General features: G+C 40.5%; 1 protein-coding gene across 1 annotated transcript in view; it reads right to left on the bottom strand.

The window, feature by feature from the left end:
- LOC144938214 (puromycin-sensitive aminopeptidase-like) overlaps window positions 1-15,480 on the bottom strand; it is a 39,105-nt gene extending 23,625 nt beyond the window's left edge. The window contains exons 1-5 of the mRNA XM_078866030.1: window positions 15,006-15,480; window positions 10,767-10,851; window positions 3,145-3,222; window positions 2,165-2,286; window positions 1,083-1,190 (exon numbers count right to left, since the gene is read on the bottom strand). Of these exons, the coding sequence (XP_078722156.1) occupies window positions 1,083-1,190; window positions 2,165-2,286; window positions 3,145-3,222; window positions 10,767-10,851; window positions 15,006-15,128 (516 nt within the window). The 5' untranslated portion in view covers window positions 15,129-15,480. The remainder of the gene's footprint in view (window positions 1-1,082; window positions 1,191-2,164; window positions 2,287-3,144; window positions 3,223-10,766; window positions 10,852-15,005) is intronic.
- Window positions 15,481-18,600: the final 3,120 nt, after the last annotated feature.

Genomic DNA, 18,600 nt, shown 5'->3' with positions numbered 1-18,600 from the left:
AAGCCACTGTAAGATCTGTCATGTGCAATATCGTGTTAGGCTTCTTGCTGGCAAGTTGCACGAGGCTTAATGCACGTTGATTGACATTCACTGCAGTAATAAGCAAAGTTAAAAGACCAGTGCATTTGTTCTTAAACAGCCCGCATTCATTTAATTCTAATAAAACGTGTTGAAAATTTACTGAGGCATCTTAAAATAAGCATAGTGTATACGTCATCATTACTTCACAGAACTTGGTCAATCCACTGCTGGATTAAAGCCTCGCCATGCCGTGTTGGTCATGAGGTTTTTGTTTTTTTCCATGCTTGACCATGCTAATCTGTGTGAATTGGTGAAAGGGGAACCAGGACCGTTTCAGATATCACTTGCCACAGATGTTAACTTTGGCCAGGAATCTAACTTAAGTGGCCAAGTTCATAGCGACCCTACCATCATACTGCACTCAAATATGAAACACACAGCATTCGACCATTTACATCATTCAATTTTGTAATCCACGCTCACTTTGAAAATTCCTGGTGAAAGAACCATGTTTTGAGGCCTGACATAAAACCATTTATTTTTTGCTATGTCATACTATATATTTTTTACATAAAATGGTTCATGGAAGAAATATGCCTGCCGAGATGTCAGGCCAGTGGCTGTAAGGGTAATGGAAAGCAAAGCTTGCTGACAACAGCCTACATGAAATGGGGTGTGTGGCATTGCAGCTGTTTTCAATAATCAGCGAGCCGCGATTCCATTGGCTGCTAGGAACTTGCTTAGGACTCGCCACCATCCTCCCTGACCCAAGCTGCACTCTCGCCCCCTGCTCACTAGGCCCCTTTGGGCACCTTGCCTTAGTTAACACTGGCCATGGCCATTGCAATTTTACATCTGCTCTCTCAAGTCTACCGCAGGGGGTGAGCATGTTGAAAAAAGGCGAGCAATGCATCCCAGATGGCCATGTATATATATAGCAGCAAAGCGTGTCATCGCAGCGAAAATAAATGCTGTCGTGAAGGGCGTCGCTGTAAGCAGTGCCCATGCAGAAAGATGGATGGATGGACAAGATGGATGGTTGAGTGATTACCCTCTCCTACCATATTGGACAATGCTACGCGGTCACGGGGCACGATAAGGGACAGGTCAAAGGTCGCCTTGATAGCTGGCTCATCCCAGCAGGGAAATGCTCTCCGTGCATCCGTTGGCTGCGCAACACACATACACACACGTACCAGGTCAGAAAACTAAAACAGCAGCAGCTTATCTACATAGAGATGAAAACAGATTATAATAATAATTTATTACTTATACCGTGCCTCCTGTGCACTACAAATCGAAGTGCTAATAACGCATAAGAACCATGCTTGGTGCAATTAAGTGTCCACTGCTGTTAGCTTTGGCTGGGTATGATCACTTGGTTCATAGTGCATTGTTGAACCACTGTTTCCCAAATATAATTTGAGCTTGCAACCTTAATTAAAAACTCAAAGAGTTGTTATGGCTTTCCGTGCCCCCTTTGATAGTCTACTCACCTCCAAGACAACATGACTGAATATTTAGCATTTGCAGACAGTAAGAATATGAATATGTATGCAGTGTTGGAATAAAAAATATAATAAATGCAGGAATTCAAGTGTCTAAATATATCTGTAGATATGCTATGTTGCAATACCATCACCCTGCTAGATACAGTGTGGCCTCAAAATACCAGGCCAATTCAGGGGTTGAGTGCCACCGTACATACATTTTCTTAACAAAACCCCAATATTTCCATGAAAATAAAATCTTAGCCCATCGACGTAAAGCTTGCAATGCTGTATTGAACATTTTAACATGTCAAGCTGAAAATAAAAAAAAAATAGTGCTGAAACCACCGAAAATCACCAGCTAATTGTGGAACGTATATTTTCCAATGTTGCAGTAGTTACTGCACAGTAAGGTCCATTGGGACTGCACGTTGCATGAATTTTCAACATAGCATGCGAAGCTAAGGACAAATCAGCATTTCATTGCAGACTGCAATATCTAAGCTTCGGAAGTGCGACTGTCTATTTTGAAACATTTTCGTTTATATTTCTAGCGGTCCCCCAAAAACCCCATCAAATGCAGGACATGGTATATCCACCAACGTTGTTTCGAGGAGACGCTGTAGCTTCTTGTTAGACTGCTGGGAGCTCACCTCAAACTGGGTGACGGCAGCAAAGCGTATTTCTCCTGAGCGGGCCACATATTTGCTCCGGTAAAAGCCTCTGAGTTTGTCGTTCAACTCCCCAACAAACTCCAGCTTCAGCTTCCCGGGTCCTGCTCGTGGAGACGGTCCAAAGGGTATACAACAAAATGTGTGACAGCAGCAGAAAAACTATGCACAGAGAGAATTAGGCACATAACGATTAATCGATTAAAAACGATTCTTTGCATTCGATTTGAAGCGCTAGAGGCGCTATATACACCACGGTGTTAAAATTGCAGCTTGTTTTGTGATACTGCCTTAGGCAGTGGTGCGTAACTATAAATAACAAAATCTCTCTGTGAGGATAAAGACCTGTTGTTCAACACATATTGCATATGATATATATACTATTTTCCTTTAATGCAGTGTTATTTACACATTTGTTGGGCCAATATTCAAAATAAATATATTATTCATCAAATAGATGCATATGCATGTCTTGCAAAAATGTTTGACATTTTCAAGTGCCATGAGCTGTTAGAACATTTCCAAGCATGGGATTTTGTAGAAGGCATTGCTAAGCATGACATTATGTGAAAGGGACTTTACATATGCCAACTCAGCATTAACAAATTTACCGAGGCGTGCTTTTGTAGAGCATGCCAAGATAGCCAAAACTGTGTCATCACCAACCTAAAAAGATATTTAACAAATTAATACCATGTAAAAGCATGCATGTAACTATTCTCTCCTCCCTAGAATTTGCTGACTTATTAAGATTCACGAATTGTCAAGATTTGGGGTGAAAATTCTATTGAAGAATAAATTTGTGTTTTTACATAGCACCTAAATACAACTCCATCGAAAGGTACCATACAGAAACAGTGACATGCACCGATGTGGTTTAATGAAGCTAACCTGTACTGCTCACCGAATGTTGGGTGATGAAGGCATGCGTTACAATGAGTATTGACACGTTTTATTTTTACCTGGCTCCAGGGCAGAGGGAAAGGACAAAGTCACTCGCTCATCTTGATTCTCATAGTTAAACCCAGACGCGTTGATTTCTGTGCAAATGACAACAACAAAAAAGGCACAGCCAAGAATGGCGAGGATGGGTGTTTTTTTAAACGAGGAAATGAATCAAGTGTCAACAGCCATTGCAAAGAAGGAGGCGCTTTCGCTTGAAAGTGCACAGGAAAAAAACTGGTTTATTTACAGTGCTGCACTGTACACTGTACTGCATGCCAGAAATGTGGTTATTTTGTCCCACTAGGAAGCAGTGCTCAGGACTCAGAGCAAATTGCCTACTCAGAACAGATGAGAACAACACATTATTTTAATTGAACAAAATACCTCTTCTTAAAGCCTGGATGGGGAGGCTATGGCATGCATTTCTTTTATTTAAGCTACAAAACATGCAGGCAAGGGAAGGAACATGGCTCAAGATTTAATAACAAGTGTGGCTAACCATTGTTGCACTGGATGATTCCATAACAAGTTGCAGAAAACAAATTAGATTAGCTTGGCAGCGGGGAAGAGCCAATAAACAAACACACCATCCAAAACCACATCAATTGGCAGTAAATCAAACAATAAGGCACTGTCCAATGGGGACAAGGTTTTTCACTAAAACATTAATAATGTCTTTGACCAGCAATTTGTTCAGCAACCAAAGTATGACAAGGTGCTACTGCACAAACAATTTAAATAAGAAAAATACCAAAATATACAGAATATCATTGGTTACCAGACCTTTGCAAAGTCAGGGCTGGAAATGGGAAGCCTGTACACAAAACAAAACACACAAACAGCAATTGCCAATACGTATTCAATAATTTCTAATGCTGTGATCTGAATCACTAAAGATCTCCGGGCCAGGCAGGGATTTGGCAGTGCTAAACCGAATCAGACCTTCGCATAGCCGAAACCAACCCCTGTGTTGCTCAACGGTTTCCTTTAAATGGGGCACATTATGTTCAAAGCCTCGCGCACATGCATGCTGAACATGCTTTGCAGCAATTTGCTCAATGCAAATATGCGTGGCTAAGTGATTGTCGTAAAGGAGGTGCATTGGTAATCCATTTGTTTTGTAAAGAGCTATAGGCGGAGGTCTTGGACATAACGGAAACAGATTTCCAAAAAAAGACGTATCTTACAATCGATGATTCACATTTTCCTGTGCTTGAATAGCAGGCGAATTGTTGTGCACTGTATTATCGTACTACTATAATAAGCCAAAAATGTGTCCCGTGCGTGACGTCACTACAAAAGAGCCCCCCCCCCTTCATTAATATTCATACCCGCGTGGAAATTTACACTAACACACTCCACATGCCGCACCCCTCCACAATCACCATTAACGGGTGACGTCACACCACATGGGGCAACCCCGCCCCACTCATTAATAATCATGAGCGGGTGACGTCACTCCACATGCCGCACCCCTCCCCAATAACCATTAGCGGGTGACGTCACTCCAACATGCCGATCCCCTCCACAATAACCATTATCGGGTGACGTCACTCCACATGGGGCAACCCCACCCCACTCAATAATCATGAGCTGAACATTTTTTCTATTGAATATTTCAGATTTACTGCAAAATACACCAATCCTTTGACGGGCAAACAAGTTAAAAATATTCACAAAAACTTCCTTTATTGTACTAAAAGACATAACACACAATCTAGAGTAATAAATTTACAAAAAAATCTGTTCATGGGCTAACTGAACATAAAATATAATAAGCAATATTTAATCTGTTATCTACTCTGTCCAGTATATGCTTACACATGCTGCATGTGAGATGCAATTTATAAATTTAAGCGTGCTCTGCTTAATGGGGCACTTTGGCACGCAATGTCTACTTTGCAATCAGTCTGGCATAATCTAGTGTTTGAACCTATTGCGTATACTCTGGAAATAAATATCGCACTGTATAATGAAAACACATCAGCAATTCCGGCGCTGGCCATTACTCAACTTGTGGAGCCACGACCAACGATTTTCATTCGACTTTGCGATTCTGATGATCGGCAATAACTTGTCATAACACTTTTTTAAGTAAAATAATTTACGAAAAATAATGTTCCCCACTGAAATATTTTGGTAGGTAAAGCTGCAGCCTTGCAACTGCTTGCTCAAACCACTGCCCTCCACTAAAGGGAGTTTTTTTTGCAAGTTCAAGAATCCTCTATACTTTAAAATGCCTTATTCTCACAGGACTGAGGTTCAAGTTTTCAAATATTTGTGAAGGATAGAATGGCACTGGTCACCAGCCACCTGTGTGTTGTTCTAAACAAGTGCTCAAATGGTAGCGCTAAGACAATTGTTTCATTATGAGCTATGCATATGATGTATCCATTGTCTCTCGTAAGACCCACCCCAATAAAACAAATAATATACGTGAAATACAATTTACAATACAATTTGGATTTAGATAATCTCTAAAAGCACCGATATCTGAAATACACGTACAGATGTAAGTATATGTGTAGAACTTCTTTCGCACCATATGTAGCCAACCGTGCTAATTCAGGCTCAACTCTACAGTGGATGTGCAGCTCATTTATCGATCCATTGCTGGATGAGGGCTCCTCCTGCCGTGCAGGCAGCAGTGAGCATTATTTCATTGTAATTGGTCACACTGATTATATTGAGGGTGGTGAAGGTAGGGTGGTGAAGGTAGGGTGGTGAAGGTAGGGTGGTGGGCGGGGTGTACAGAACAATGGCTTTTTGTGCACTGCCCTCTATCATCCACAATGCCTACTAAACCTGTTTTATTCATGGTCACCCATCCAAGCGCGATCCAGGCTCAACTCTACTAATCTTCCGAGCTCTGATGGGATCAGTCGCATTCCGGTTGACTTGGTTATAGGTACAGTTACAGTACTTGTTATGCATGAGTTTTAGATTGAAAAATGTTGGAATTTTAAGGAAAATTTCCAATATTTGGGATTTTCAAATATGTAATATATTTCACAACTTTAGCCGCATGTGACATCACCCGATGCCACATGACACTACTTTTTGTGGGAAAACAGCAGAAGTGAAATGTGACTGATCATTACAATACATGACACAACTTTGCAGTGTCTGGTATATAAAAGGTGTGAACATGTGCACAAATGGAAGTGCAAAGTGCTAGAGTTGGGAGCCACATCTACAGGAGCTCAGGCTTTACAAAAAAAAGGCATAGCAGTGATGTGATGAGGGCAGTGTTCTCCACTGGACAGTGTGTACCTATACTTATCCTCAAGAGGCCTTGCATGATTGCACTTTCGATTAAAGTCAAATAGATTTTTTAAAAATGTTGGCCTCAAGTTAGCAATTGCAGGAATGTACTCGGACAGGCAGCAGAGCCCACGCTGCACTTGAAACAAGTTGCATGAGAAATACATATCTGGAAAGTATTATTTTTGTTTGTAAAGGGAGTGAAAGTGAATCTACAGGCTTACTTCCAAATTTGGCATGAGAAAGAGACTGTATAAAAGCAGAAAACTGTTGGAACATTTTCAGCAGCTTGGCATTCAGTAAAAGAAAAACAATAATTGGAGTTACACGTAACACAATTTAACAATTATAAAATGGCTACACTTGAGGCTAAAGTATGTCTCTGGTATTTATCCAACGTTTGTGAACAGGAATACATAGTCAAGGCACATAAAAAGCAGTGCTTTATCAGATGTGGTAATGGAAAAATGTATATTCTTTGTGTTTTCTTATGATGTTTAATATCCAGAAAAGCCTCATCGAGTACTATGCATTTTTCAGTAGGGAGTTGCCAAGTTTTCACAGGAAGGGGCACTGGCTGCTAAGCATAATTCCAATTGAGTAATTTGCTGGTGATTTTCAAAATTTGGACCATGATGCCGGCACACAGTGGCCTAAGCTTACGGATGACATCACAGGATCTTTCATGTCCACGATGAAGCAGGAGGCCCTTACATTTACAGTTTATAACACCTGTAATATTAATTTTAAAAAACACCACTAACTTGAACCCAGTGAACCTTTGCAACAACTGGTGAACGAGATAATGCTAGGCTGTGTCAGATGTGTGACTCGTAGAGCATTAGCAGGTGGTAATATTGCAAGATAGTGTGGACATATCTGGCTTAGTAATTTAATACATTTTTCAATCTCTCAGGAGAGTCAACATGACCGAATATTTTATTTCATTACTATAGACTAGCCTTTTGCCCATCCAAGGACAGGTATATTGCAGTAAATCTGAAACTTGCAAACAAAAATCAGACCTCGACGTGATATTCATTGCATCAATTCGTGTGTGCAGTTTGTAAGGGCGCGGTAACACAGACTTATTTCATTTGAAGGTTATAATCCCTTGTTCATCGTGACGTCCTTTTTACTTCTATGTCTCAAGCGCAATACGGAGACCACGTGACGTGAGGCTTCTGCCTTTGTAGTGAGGGTTGTAAGTTGACGCCGAGGAGGGGGGAGGAGGCGCCCCCCCCACCCCCATTTCGAGTGACGTTACCCACTCATGATTATTAATGTTGGGGGGGTCCAATTGGAGGACGTCACCTGGTTATGATTATTAATGAGGGGGGCTGTTCGATGTGGCGTGCTGTCACCCGACATGATTATTAATGACGGGGGGGGGGGGGTCCATGTCCATGTGGAGGACCCCACCTGTTCATGATTATTGTTCTATGTGCAGTGATGTTACCTGCTCATGATTATTGAAGGCCGGGTCCATGTGGAGCACGTAACCTGTTCATGATTATTCTTTGGGTTTGTCGGTAAAGTCACATATAGATAGGTTCAAAGAAATAACAAAAATAACAAAAAACTACGACGTTTCGATCGCAACACAAGCGGTCGTCAGCAGGAAAAGGGGGGTTAGCGTCTGAAGACAACTGTTTATAAAGGATTGAAATGGGTGTAGCCCAAATGTCAGCAGCCAATGTTAATGTAAGTGGTGGTCAGCAACTGCGGCGGTGGTGGGTTTTCCACCACTAGCATATGTTAACATAGCCACTTTGGCACGCGCTCACCGTGGAAGATACTTGGCGATCTTACATTAGCATGCTAATGTTTACCTGGCAGCTCTTTGATTGGTAGAATACCCACCACCGCCGCAGTCGCTGACCATCACTTACATTAACATTGGCTGCTGACATTTGGACTACGCCCATTTCAAACCTTTATAAACAGTTGTCTTTAGAAGCTAACCCCCCTTTTCCTGATGACGACCGCTTGTGTTGCGATCGAAACGTCGTAGTTTTTTGTTAATTTTGTTATTTCTTTAAACCTATCTACGTGACTTTACCGAAAAACCCAAAGAATACCAATTCCTGCAGTCACGAAAGCTTTACGATACTGTTCATGACTATTAATGAGGGGGCCTGGTCGACGTGGAGTGACGTCACGCGCGTTACACACTGACATTCTTGGGTAAATATAGTAGTCAATAAGGGGAGATGAAGATGGTATGTTGTAATGCAGTCGTTATTAAACCATGGCGCTATGAACCCTATGCACTCAGCGACCAGAGTTTGATTCCCGGTGTGTCTACAAATATCAGCTCAGAGATATTTGTTGCCCCAAGAACACATGTAATATGTGGCGAATATTTGTATCCTGAGGGTAATGGATAATAGTTGTCATCAGTGGGCTGTGTCATATTCATTGTGGTCCATTATAAAAATGCATGCAGGTGGAGCTCCTGTTTCACAAATAAGTTAGAAAAGTGGTCTAAAATGTTGCTTTTAGTTTAAAATGCAAGGACATAGAGTTACATGCAAAGAAAGATTGTTATATAAACTGGGCTTTACATACTCAGAAGGGGAACCAATATTTTCTGGGGGAACAAATATTCAGAGGGGAAACATTATCTGACACCGACCATGACTAACATCAGTGGCGAGTGATATTTAAGCCAACCTTTGGCCCCCACTTCACCAACACACACTAACCAGCATTGAAGTATGGTCAGACCACCCCAACGACCGACACGGTGTGGCGAGACTTTCATGAGTGAATTAACAAAGGGCCATGCATGTATTAAGTACAATTATATAAAATACAGATAAGCATTATCTGGTGAGATCAAATACGCAGTTTTAATCTTATCAAAGATGAATATAGCATGAGCAAAGCAGAACAATAGATTTTGAGTTTAACGCATAATCTCAGTTGGCAGAAGTGGAAACATTTTTAAACCAGCGATAAATTTTAGGAAGCAATTTTTTTCATAATAACATGGAACACATGACTGCACTGAGTGATTTATTGCAATTTCCAACATGAAGGAAAAACAAGAAGCCCAAAGTTCAGTATATTACTACCATTAGAGTCCAATAAACTTAGCAAGAGCAATACGGAAAATTACTGAACACATTACAGCATTAAGTGCACCTAACAAACGACAGAGCAGCTGGAATACGAATTTAGGAAGATTTGTTTTTGTCAAACCCGAGCATAAACACAATGCCCCATAGTTCAGCTGTCTGTTAGTGTATGGCTTTGGGAAAGTGTTTAGAAATGTAATGCTTAAGTTTTCGTGGCTATTTTCAGGTTGCACTACGTATTGTTCAGCGCGATGTTGGACATTTCAGTTCTGAGTACACTATTCAGTATTTCTTCCGGAGCAAGCACTTGATGTCCGAGAACAATAATGTCCCAAAAACACAGCTGAGAGCTACGTTTAGAAAATTACTGGTTTTCAATTGACATTATAATACGTGTAAGTGCTATTCATTGCCAACTATTTTTTGGGGGGGGAAATCAACAGGAGAGATTTGAATCATAATAATCATTTGAAGTAAATTAGTCACAGCATCCGATGGCAATAGCAGCCATTACATATAAAACAAATGGAAAAAGGTAAATTGCTCAATAACACATTCGGTCGCATTTAATAGTCGTGTCCCTCCGGGTAATTTTTTGTTGTTTTAGCAAACAATCACTACATAATATCTGCTGTGCACAGAAACTTGCACACCCACAATGAAAATGGAACAGAAGCTGAAAAGTGTGATATGAAGCATGACCAGAGAAGCATGCTGGGGAATTATACTGAGCAAGAGAAAGAGGGTCACATGGGTCAGAGACCAAACAAAAGTCTGAGCCATTATCTGCATAACATTGGCCAAAAGGCTTCAGTGCCAAAGGACGAGACTGGTAATGGAGTAGCAGCCAGGGGAGGGATTGCAACCATTGAGACAACCACCACGGAGCATGGAGTCATGAGAATAACTCATGTGGCAGGACAAAAAATGGATAGTGGCATCGCAGGATCATGAATAGTGTCACTTTTGGCAGCCCTTTATCTAGCAGTGGATAAAACGCAGCTGATGAAAGTTTATACACGTATACGAATAATACATTTTGATTCGAAAAAGCAATTTATCAAGCTTACTGGAATCCCCAGTGAATGAAGTATGTGACTCTGGCTTTTAACCTATGGTGATGTGATGCAAGTGCCTCGGGTCTTTGCTCATTCGGATACTTGGTTTCGTATTGCCAAGTAAAACAGGCATTACACGTGCAAACACAAACACACACATACAGCCTACACACCCCCTCAACATCCCCAGTGCTGTCACTCTTTAATAAAAAAAAAGTGAAATTTTGCAAATACCTTTTCCACCTTGATGGCAGAAGCTTGCACTGATAATGTCAATATCAGCACAGTTCATGACAATCTGTCCAGTAGACTGCTTCACCTTCGGAATGCGGGGGTGGGGAGGGGTGCAGTAATGAGGGTGGATGGGGAGAGAAAAACAAGAGAGTTTATACTGGTAAGAACCTCCTGGTTACACCAGCCCACAGGGGATTATTGTGTCCGTCCGTCCTGCATCCAAAAGTGGGAGGGTGGGGCTGGGTGGAGAGGGGAGGGTGGGGAGGGGCTGGGTGGGGAGTGGCTGGGTGGGGCTGGGTGGGGGTGGGGCTGGGTGGGGGGTGGGAGGGATGGGGCTGGGTGGGGAGGGGCTGGGTGGGAGGGATAGGGATGGGTGGGGAGGGGCTGGTCACCCCGTGGTGCCCTTATAAAACTCAACGTTTAACCTACTCACGCCGGCTTGTGCCCGCCCTCACAGTCGGCCATATTTGCGGAATACACCACGCCGCCGTTGACCGTGGCCATTGACCGAGCAACCCAACGTTCCTACCAGCTCCCTCCGCAGGAATGTGTTAGCGCGCCTTGCAAAATGTCTGGCTTTTTTATATTCCAAACAGTGGCATAAGCTATCCCTTGTTGCAGACAGTCTGTGTGTTTCGAGTGCGTTGGGAACCGCAGCTCGACAACTGGGGCCCACCAAAGCATTGGTGTCCACGTTAATGGGGGGTGTAAGAAGTTGAAATGGGGATCCCCCCATTTACTTCCTTGTATTATAGGGCCCATAACCAACCATGCTATTATATGTCACTGTGTGAACCCATGTACAGTGTTATAACGTAGTTTACATTATGAATGTCCTTAAAATCGTAAAGTTTGCAGTTTAAAAAAAAATGTTCACGGTGCAGTTCCAAGTGGAGATAGAAAAATATACTTTAACACAATAGTACAGTAGGCAAATAGTATTGAATGTGGGGGAATTGTGGTTGTGTGTGCAGTGATGGATAACACGTAGTCTGTTAATTATCTTATCACCATGGATTTGGATAAAGTTGTACCATGAACACTCATTGTACACTTTTGGTTTAAACAAATATGCTTATCTCATAAATCTATATGAATAGCATCAGCTTTACTGTATTGTGATGGTGAACGCTTTCAATTCCTGTTATTTGAAAGGGAGAAAAAACGTTCAAATACTTGAAATGAAAAACATGACCACAACTTTGTGATCCACAGTTTGTACAACTTTAAAATGTTCGGACAAGGCAAGCAGATTTGCTAAGACACTTTAATGTTTATAAAGGTTCGAGTTATTAGAAACTTGACTCTAATCATTCCATTCGGCGATACAGAGGCAAACTTGTTAAGTGTTTACTTATTGCAGTAGTTGTATTCACATGCCAATGCCAATAACTACGTCTCTTATTTAAATTCCAACAAAAGTATTGACTATTATCCATAACCAACGAACTACTCACACGTCAAATCTATAGTTCAATATATAGCAACACACTAAAACCATGTACAGTACTATTTTGAACTTAGAAATTAATGAAATAAAAAACAAGGAAGTATAACATTCAACACTTGTTACATCCGTTTTAAAAGGTTTCAATAATGACTCGTTAGACAACTAAGCAACCATGAAGTTAGAGACCACGAACATTATATAAGCTGGTGTTTACTAACAGATTAAATACGTGTTATAACATTGTAAGGGCACTAAGTCATGTATCCACGTTGAGACATGCTTTGGGTGTCTGTTTCTTAAAAAAAACAGAGATGTCAAGCAAAATAAGAAATGTAACTTTGTTAAACTGGGTCCATTCCCATACAAGTTTGTGAGATTGTGTATTATTATGTATTACATTGTAAGTGGCGTAATTGTAAGTAATGCATTGTGCTTGAGACAGCAAATATGAAACCACGTAGAATAAGACGCCTTATACACAGTATGATTTGGAGTGTGTTTAAGTTGTGATTATGCAGTATGATTTGGAAAACTCCAAATCATGATTTGGAAAACTCCAAATCATACTGCATAATCACAACTTAAACACACAGGAAGATATAAACACGCACATATAGTGAATACAACGCAGACAATACATTTCATGCATTGCTAATGTATGCCAGATGAAGTATTGTTGTGAATAATGCAACACACACTAATACAACATAAGCAAGTGAATAATAATAACAATACAACACACAAGTTTAATAGTACAAGTGAATAACAATACAACACACAAGTTTAATAGTAATACACACGATAGCTGGAGTACAACACACCACGATGGTTATAATGCAACACACGCGTTAACAATACAACACACGCGTTAACAATACCACAACAGGTTAACAATACCACAACAGGTTAACAATACAACACACGTTAACAATACCACAACACATTAACAATACCACACACGTTAACAATACCACACACGTTAACAATACCACACACGTTAACAATACCACACACGTTAACAATAACACAACAGGTTAACAATACAACACACGTTAACAATACCACACACGTTAACAATACCACACACGTTAACAATACAACACACGTTAACAATACCACACACATTAACAATACCACACACGTTAACAATACCACACACGTTAACAATACCACACACATTAACAATACAACACACGTTAACAATACCACACACATTAACAATACCACACACGTTAACAATACAACACACGTTAACAATACCACACACATTAACAATACCACACACGTTAACAATACCACACACGTTAACAATAACACACACATTAACAATACCACACACGTTAACAATACCACACACGTTAACAATACCACACACGTTAACAATACCACAACACATTAACAATAACACAACAGGTTAACAATACCACACACGTTAACAATACCACACACATTAACAATACCACACACGTTAACAATACCACACACGTTAACAATACCACAACACATTAACAATAACACAACAGGTTAACAATACCACACACGTTAACAATACCACACACGTTAACAATAACACACACATTAACAATACCACACACGTTAACAATACCACACACGTTAACAATACCACAACACATTAACAATAACACAACAGGTTAACAATACCACACACGTTAACAATACCACACACATTAACAATACCACACACGTTAACAATACAACACACGTTAACAATACCACACACGTTAACAATACCACACACGTTAACAATACCACACACATTAACAATACCACACACGTTAACAATACCACACACATTAACAATACCACACACGTTAACAATAACACACACGTTAACAATAACACACACATTAACAATACCACACACATTAACAATACCACACACGTTAACAATAACACAACACATTAACAATAACACAACAGGTTAACAATACCACACACGTTAACAATACCACAACACATTAACAATAACACAACACATTAACAATAACACACACATTAACAATACCACACACGTTAACAATACCACACACATTAACAATAACACAACACATTAACAATAACACAACAGGTTAACAATACCACACACGTTAACAATACCACAACAGGTTAACAATACCACAACACATTAACAATAACACAACCCACGCGTTAACAATAACACAACAGGTTAACAATACCACAACACATTAACAATAACACAACCCACGCGTTAACAATAACACAACAGGTTAACAATACCACAACACATTAACAATAACACAACCCACGCGTTAACAATAACACAACAGGTTAACAATACCACAACACATTAACAATAACACAACCCACGCGTTAACAATACCACAACCCACGTTTACACGTTAGAGCGTTGAGCGCCTCGAAAGCCACCAAACATTTATACATATTTATAAGACTGCAGTAGTTGTGTGTATATATAGTACAGTTGTATATATATACACACACACAGTGGACACTGTACGCAGAAATAAAAGATTCAAAGATCGGCGTGGCGATGGTCAGCGACGAGGATGGTGGTGGTTGTGTCGAGGCTGCTGCTGGTTGTTGTTGTTGTGGTTGTGGTTGGTGTTGTTGTGGTTGGTGTTGTTGTGGTTGGTGTTGTTGTGGTTGGTGTTGTTGTGGTGGTTGTTGTTGTGGTTGGTGTTGTTGTGGTTGGTGTTGTTGTGGTTGGTGTTGTTGTGGTTGGTGTTGTTGTGGTTGGTGTTGTTGTGGTGGTTGTTGTTGTGGTTGGTGGTGGTGCTCCTCTTTACCTCGACATCGATCGCCTCCTTGCCTTCGAACGTGAACTCGGCCAGGTCGGGCTTGAGGACGAGCTCGTAGTTCTTGGGCACCACATCCGTCGGCAACCTCTCGAATTGCCTCTTCTCCGGCATTTTGCACCTAAATGATGACTACAAATATTTCTATTTTGTGGGGTTTTTTTTTTTACCGTGTGTGTGTGTTGCGTTAATGTACGCCGACTGTTTTTACGTTGCGTTGCTCGCAATGGGTTCGGTCAATCGATGGACTCCCTTAACCAGTGGCTCCTCCTTTTGTTTGCGAGGTTTTCCTCCGTCCTCTTTAACCCACGCTTCTGCCCCACACCACCCCAATCTGTTGGGGGGAGTCACAGTGTCCGTGTGTTTGTGTTGTGTGTGTCCGTGTCGTTCCCGTGTGTGAAAGTGCACCACCAACGCCCCTCGGAACTGGACGCAAGCAGCGATCAACAGAGACGAGAGAGGAGAGTGATTTGGAGGTGCAGTGGCGCCTCCAAGTGGTGGACGGCAATGATGGGAATTGGGTTTGGTGGGCTGGCCGATCACTCTTTGGGGAAAGATCGAGGGGAGGGGGGCCTTTATTACTTACACAATGTCAATCTCTTATCAGTGCCGACCCTATTACGGACAAATTCAGACTTTGTTGGTCACCCCCTTGCCCTTTAACATCTCAAAGTTCATCCTATACACTACACTATACACTACACTATACACTCCACTATACACTACACTATACACTACCACTGCATACCTGTCAATCCCTTATCAGTGCCTACCTTATTACAGACTAATTCAGACTTTGTTGGTCACCCCGTGTCCTTTAACATCTCAAAGTTCATCCTATACACTACACTATACACTACACTATACACTACCACTACGTACCTGTCAATCTCTTATCAGTGCCGAACCTATTACAAATTCAGACCTTGCTGGTCACCCCATGCCCTTTAACATCTCAAAGTTCATCCTATACACTCCACTATACACTACACTATACAATACTACTATACACTACATACCTGTCAATCCCTTATCAGTGCCGACCTTATTACAGACCAATTCAGACCTTGCTGGTCACCTCTTGCCCTTGTAAATTTCAACGTTCATCCTACAAAGTCCCATCACAAGGGAGAAATACACTTTTTTTTGCCCGTACTGAAACGGCTGTACGCCGTATGGACATACAAACTCAATTTCCCCGGACAAGAATACGGGTAAACCGTATGTGTCGAGAGGTATACGTTAAAAGTGTGGGCATATTTTTGTTGCTACGTTTGATTTATTTATACTGAAAATACGTACGTTCAAAAGTCGACAAAGTGTTTCATTAAACGTAATTAATATATCCTCAATATTTCCATAATATGCATATATGTAAATAATGGTGACCCTTTTCTCCAGAATCAATGTATGAAAAATAAGAATAGATTTTACCCTTTCTGGCAATAAAACAGGTGTTAAGATGTTCAAACAACAAATATAAACCTTTTGCAAAGAATCAAGTCTGCATGAACAACACGAACATTGAAACAAACTCTGACATTTGCATTGTCTTTGAAACTGATTGGCCTACATCAGACAGCCTTCTTTAGGGCCCAGTCTCACCAGTGTCAGACCAAAGAACGCCAAAAGGCGAACAGCACAAAGACAATGCACGTATCAAGAGCATTTATAACTCAACATGCATCCATGTTCAACATTTCGCAGCGTACGTAGCCAACCGTGCTAATCGTAACCTAATGTCCTTAATTATGGACCCGTTAAATCATTTTAAGTTTTTAAACATATTACGTTGGTTTGCACATTTTTACATTTAATCATTAAACGTTGTCGATCATTGAGGATTATAATAAGCAAGTTTAATTAACGGCGTCGAATTTTTTTAACGGATATGTTTAACAAATCAAACCTAGCAACGAATATCATTACACATTTTTGGTTTACAATTTATACTTTTTTGTGAACCAGTTTGAACACTCAGAGACCCAAGATAGGGAGTGTCCTTTGCATGAGAGTGACCTGAATCCTGCAAAATTACAAAGGAATACAATAAAATAAAACAATAAAATAAAGAAATAAAATGTCCTGTAAGATGGCTTGGTCAAATTATTTTTAAAACATTAATCGTAAAATTAAGTGAAAGCATTAGACTAAATTGAGGTTATCATTGCATACACATGGGCAAGTGATCCTACAGTGTCATACTCGCTGATTATTGGTTTTCTTACTTTCAGATGCAGTGACTTGTGATTTGCTAATGCTATCATTGAGCACTGTTGCAAAACTATATATCTAGTACTGACTTTGACCTGCACTGCAAATTTAATACTTAAAAAAAACTTTGGGAGTGCCTGGACACATACGACACCCACAATCACTGCGTCCCTGGCTTGACACACATTCACCCCATTTATGTACTGCACTTGTGTGTGCTACATGGACTCATTATCATCTTGATATATCCACTGTTGGATGGAGGCCTCTTCCAAGTCGTTGCAATCTCTCGCGGCCACACAATGCAAACATCCATCTAGCTCCTGCACCCGAACTGATTTTATTACTCCATCCCTGCAGCGGTCATACTCTTCGATACGGTCTCTTAATTGGCTGTCATTCCATCACCAACGTCGTGCATGAGCCATATGTTCCTTATTCTCTCAGTGTAATTACAAGCGTGCAATGTGACTAATTAGCATGCGTGTGTATATTTATATAACAGCCTGCCAGATAAATGTTCGTTTTAACTAAAGGCCTCCATTTTTAACGTGACAATGAACTGGGAAATTAATCACAACGCCACCACAGAGTTTTAGTCCTACACTTTTAAGTACGACGCATACACAGTTTGATTTATGACACACTATGATGCAATAAACAGACTATTACTGGGTTTCATCCAATTTTTTACGAATAAGTTACCATTTAACTAAACGTTTTCTGCAAAATGTATAGGACAGATAAAACCTACACATCCTTCCAAATAAACATTCTACTTATGGTCTGGATAAAATGAATACGTCCAGGCCTTACCAGGGCAAGCGTGGGGCGGGGGCCTTAAGCTAAACTCAAGAACCCCTCCCCAAGTATATAAGTGGCTTCCATCTTCTTGGTTCTTTCGGTAAAGTCACGTAGAAGGGAAATAATAAAAATAAAACATAATCAAATAATATCATAATATAATAAATAATATCTTTTTTTTTTCCCTTCTACGTGACTTTACCGAAAGAACCAAGAAGATGAATCCCTGCAGTCACGAAAGCTTTAAATCGAAAAGTGGCTTCCAGCCAATATGTAATGGGAACCCACATTTTTCTCTCTGGACCTTGATAGGTCCATTGTGTTTTTCCCAAAAAAATGTTGGGACGTACATGTAATGAATATAATTCAGCTCAAAATAAGCTAAAAGTGACGAATTCCTATTAATTTTCATACAGTTACAATCAAAGAATGATAGTTATAAAAAATGCATTACTCACCATCAACCACAGAGTGCCAGTTGTGGGTGGTGAAAGAGACACAATACTAGATTCGAAGCTTTCGTGACTGCAGGAAAGAGTGAGACAATACTGTTTTGGTAACTGGTCAA

This window comes from Lampetra fluviatilis, chromosome 21, assembly GCF_964198595.1.
Source record: "Lampetra fluviatilis chromosome 21, kcLamFluv1.1, whole genome shotgun sequence".
NCBI classification, from domain to species: Eukaryota; Metazoa; Chordata; class Hyperoartia; order Petromyzontiformes; family Petromyzontidae; genus Lampetra; species Lampetra fluviatilis.
This window is presented reverse-complemented; position numbering and strand designations above follow the sequence as displayed.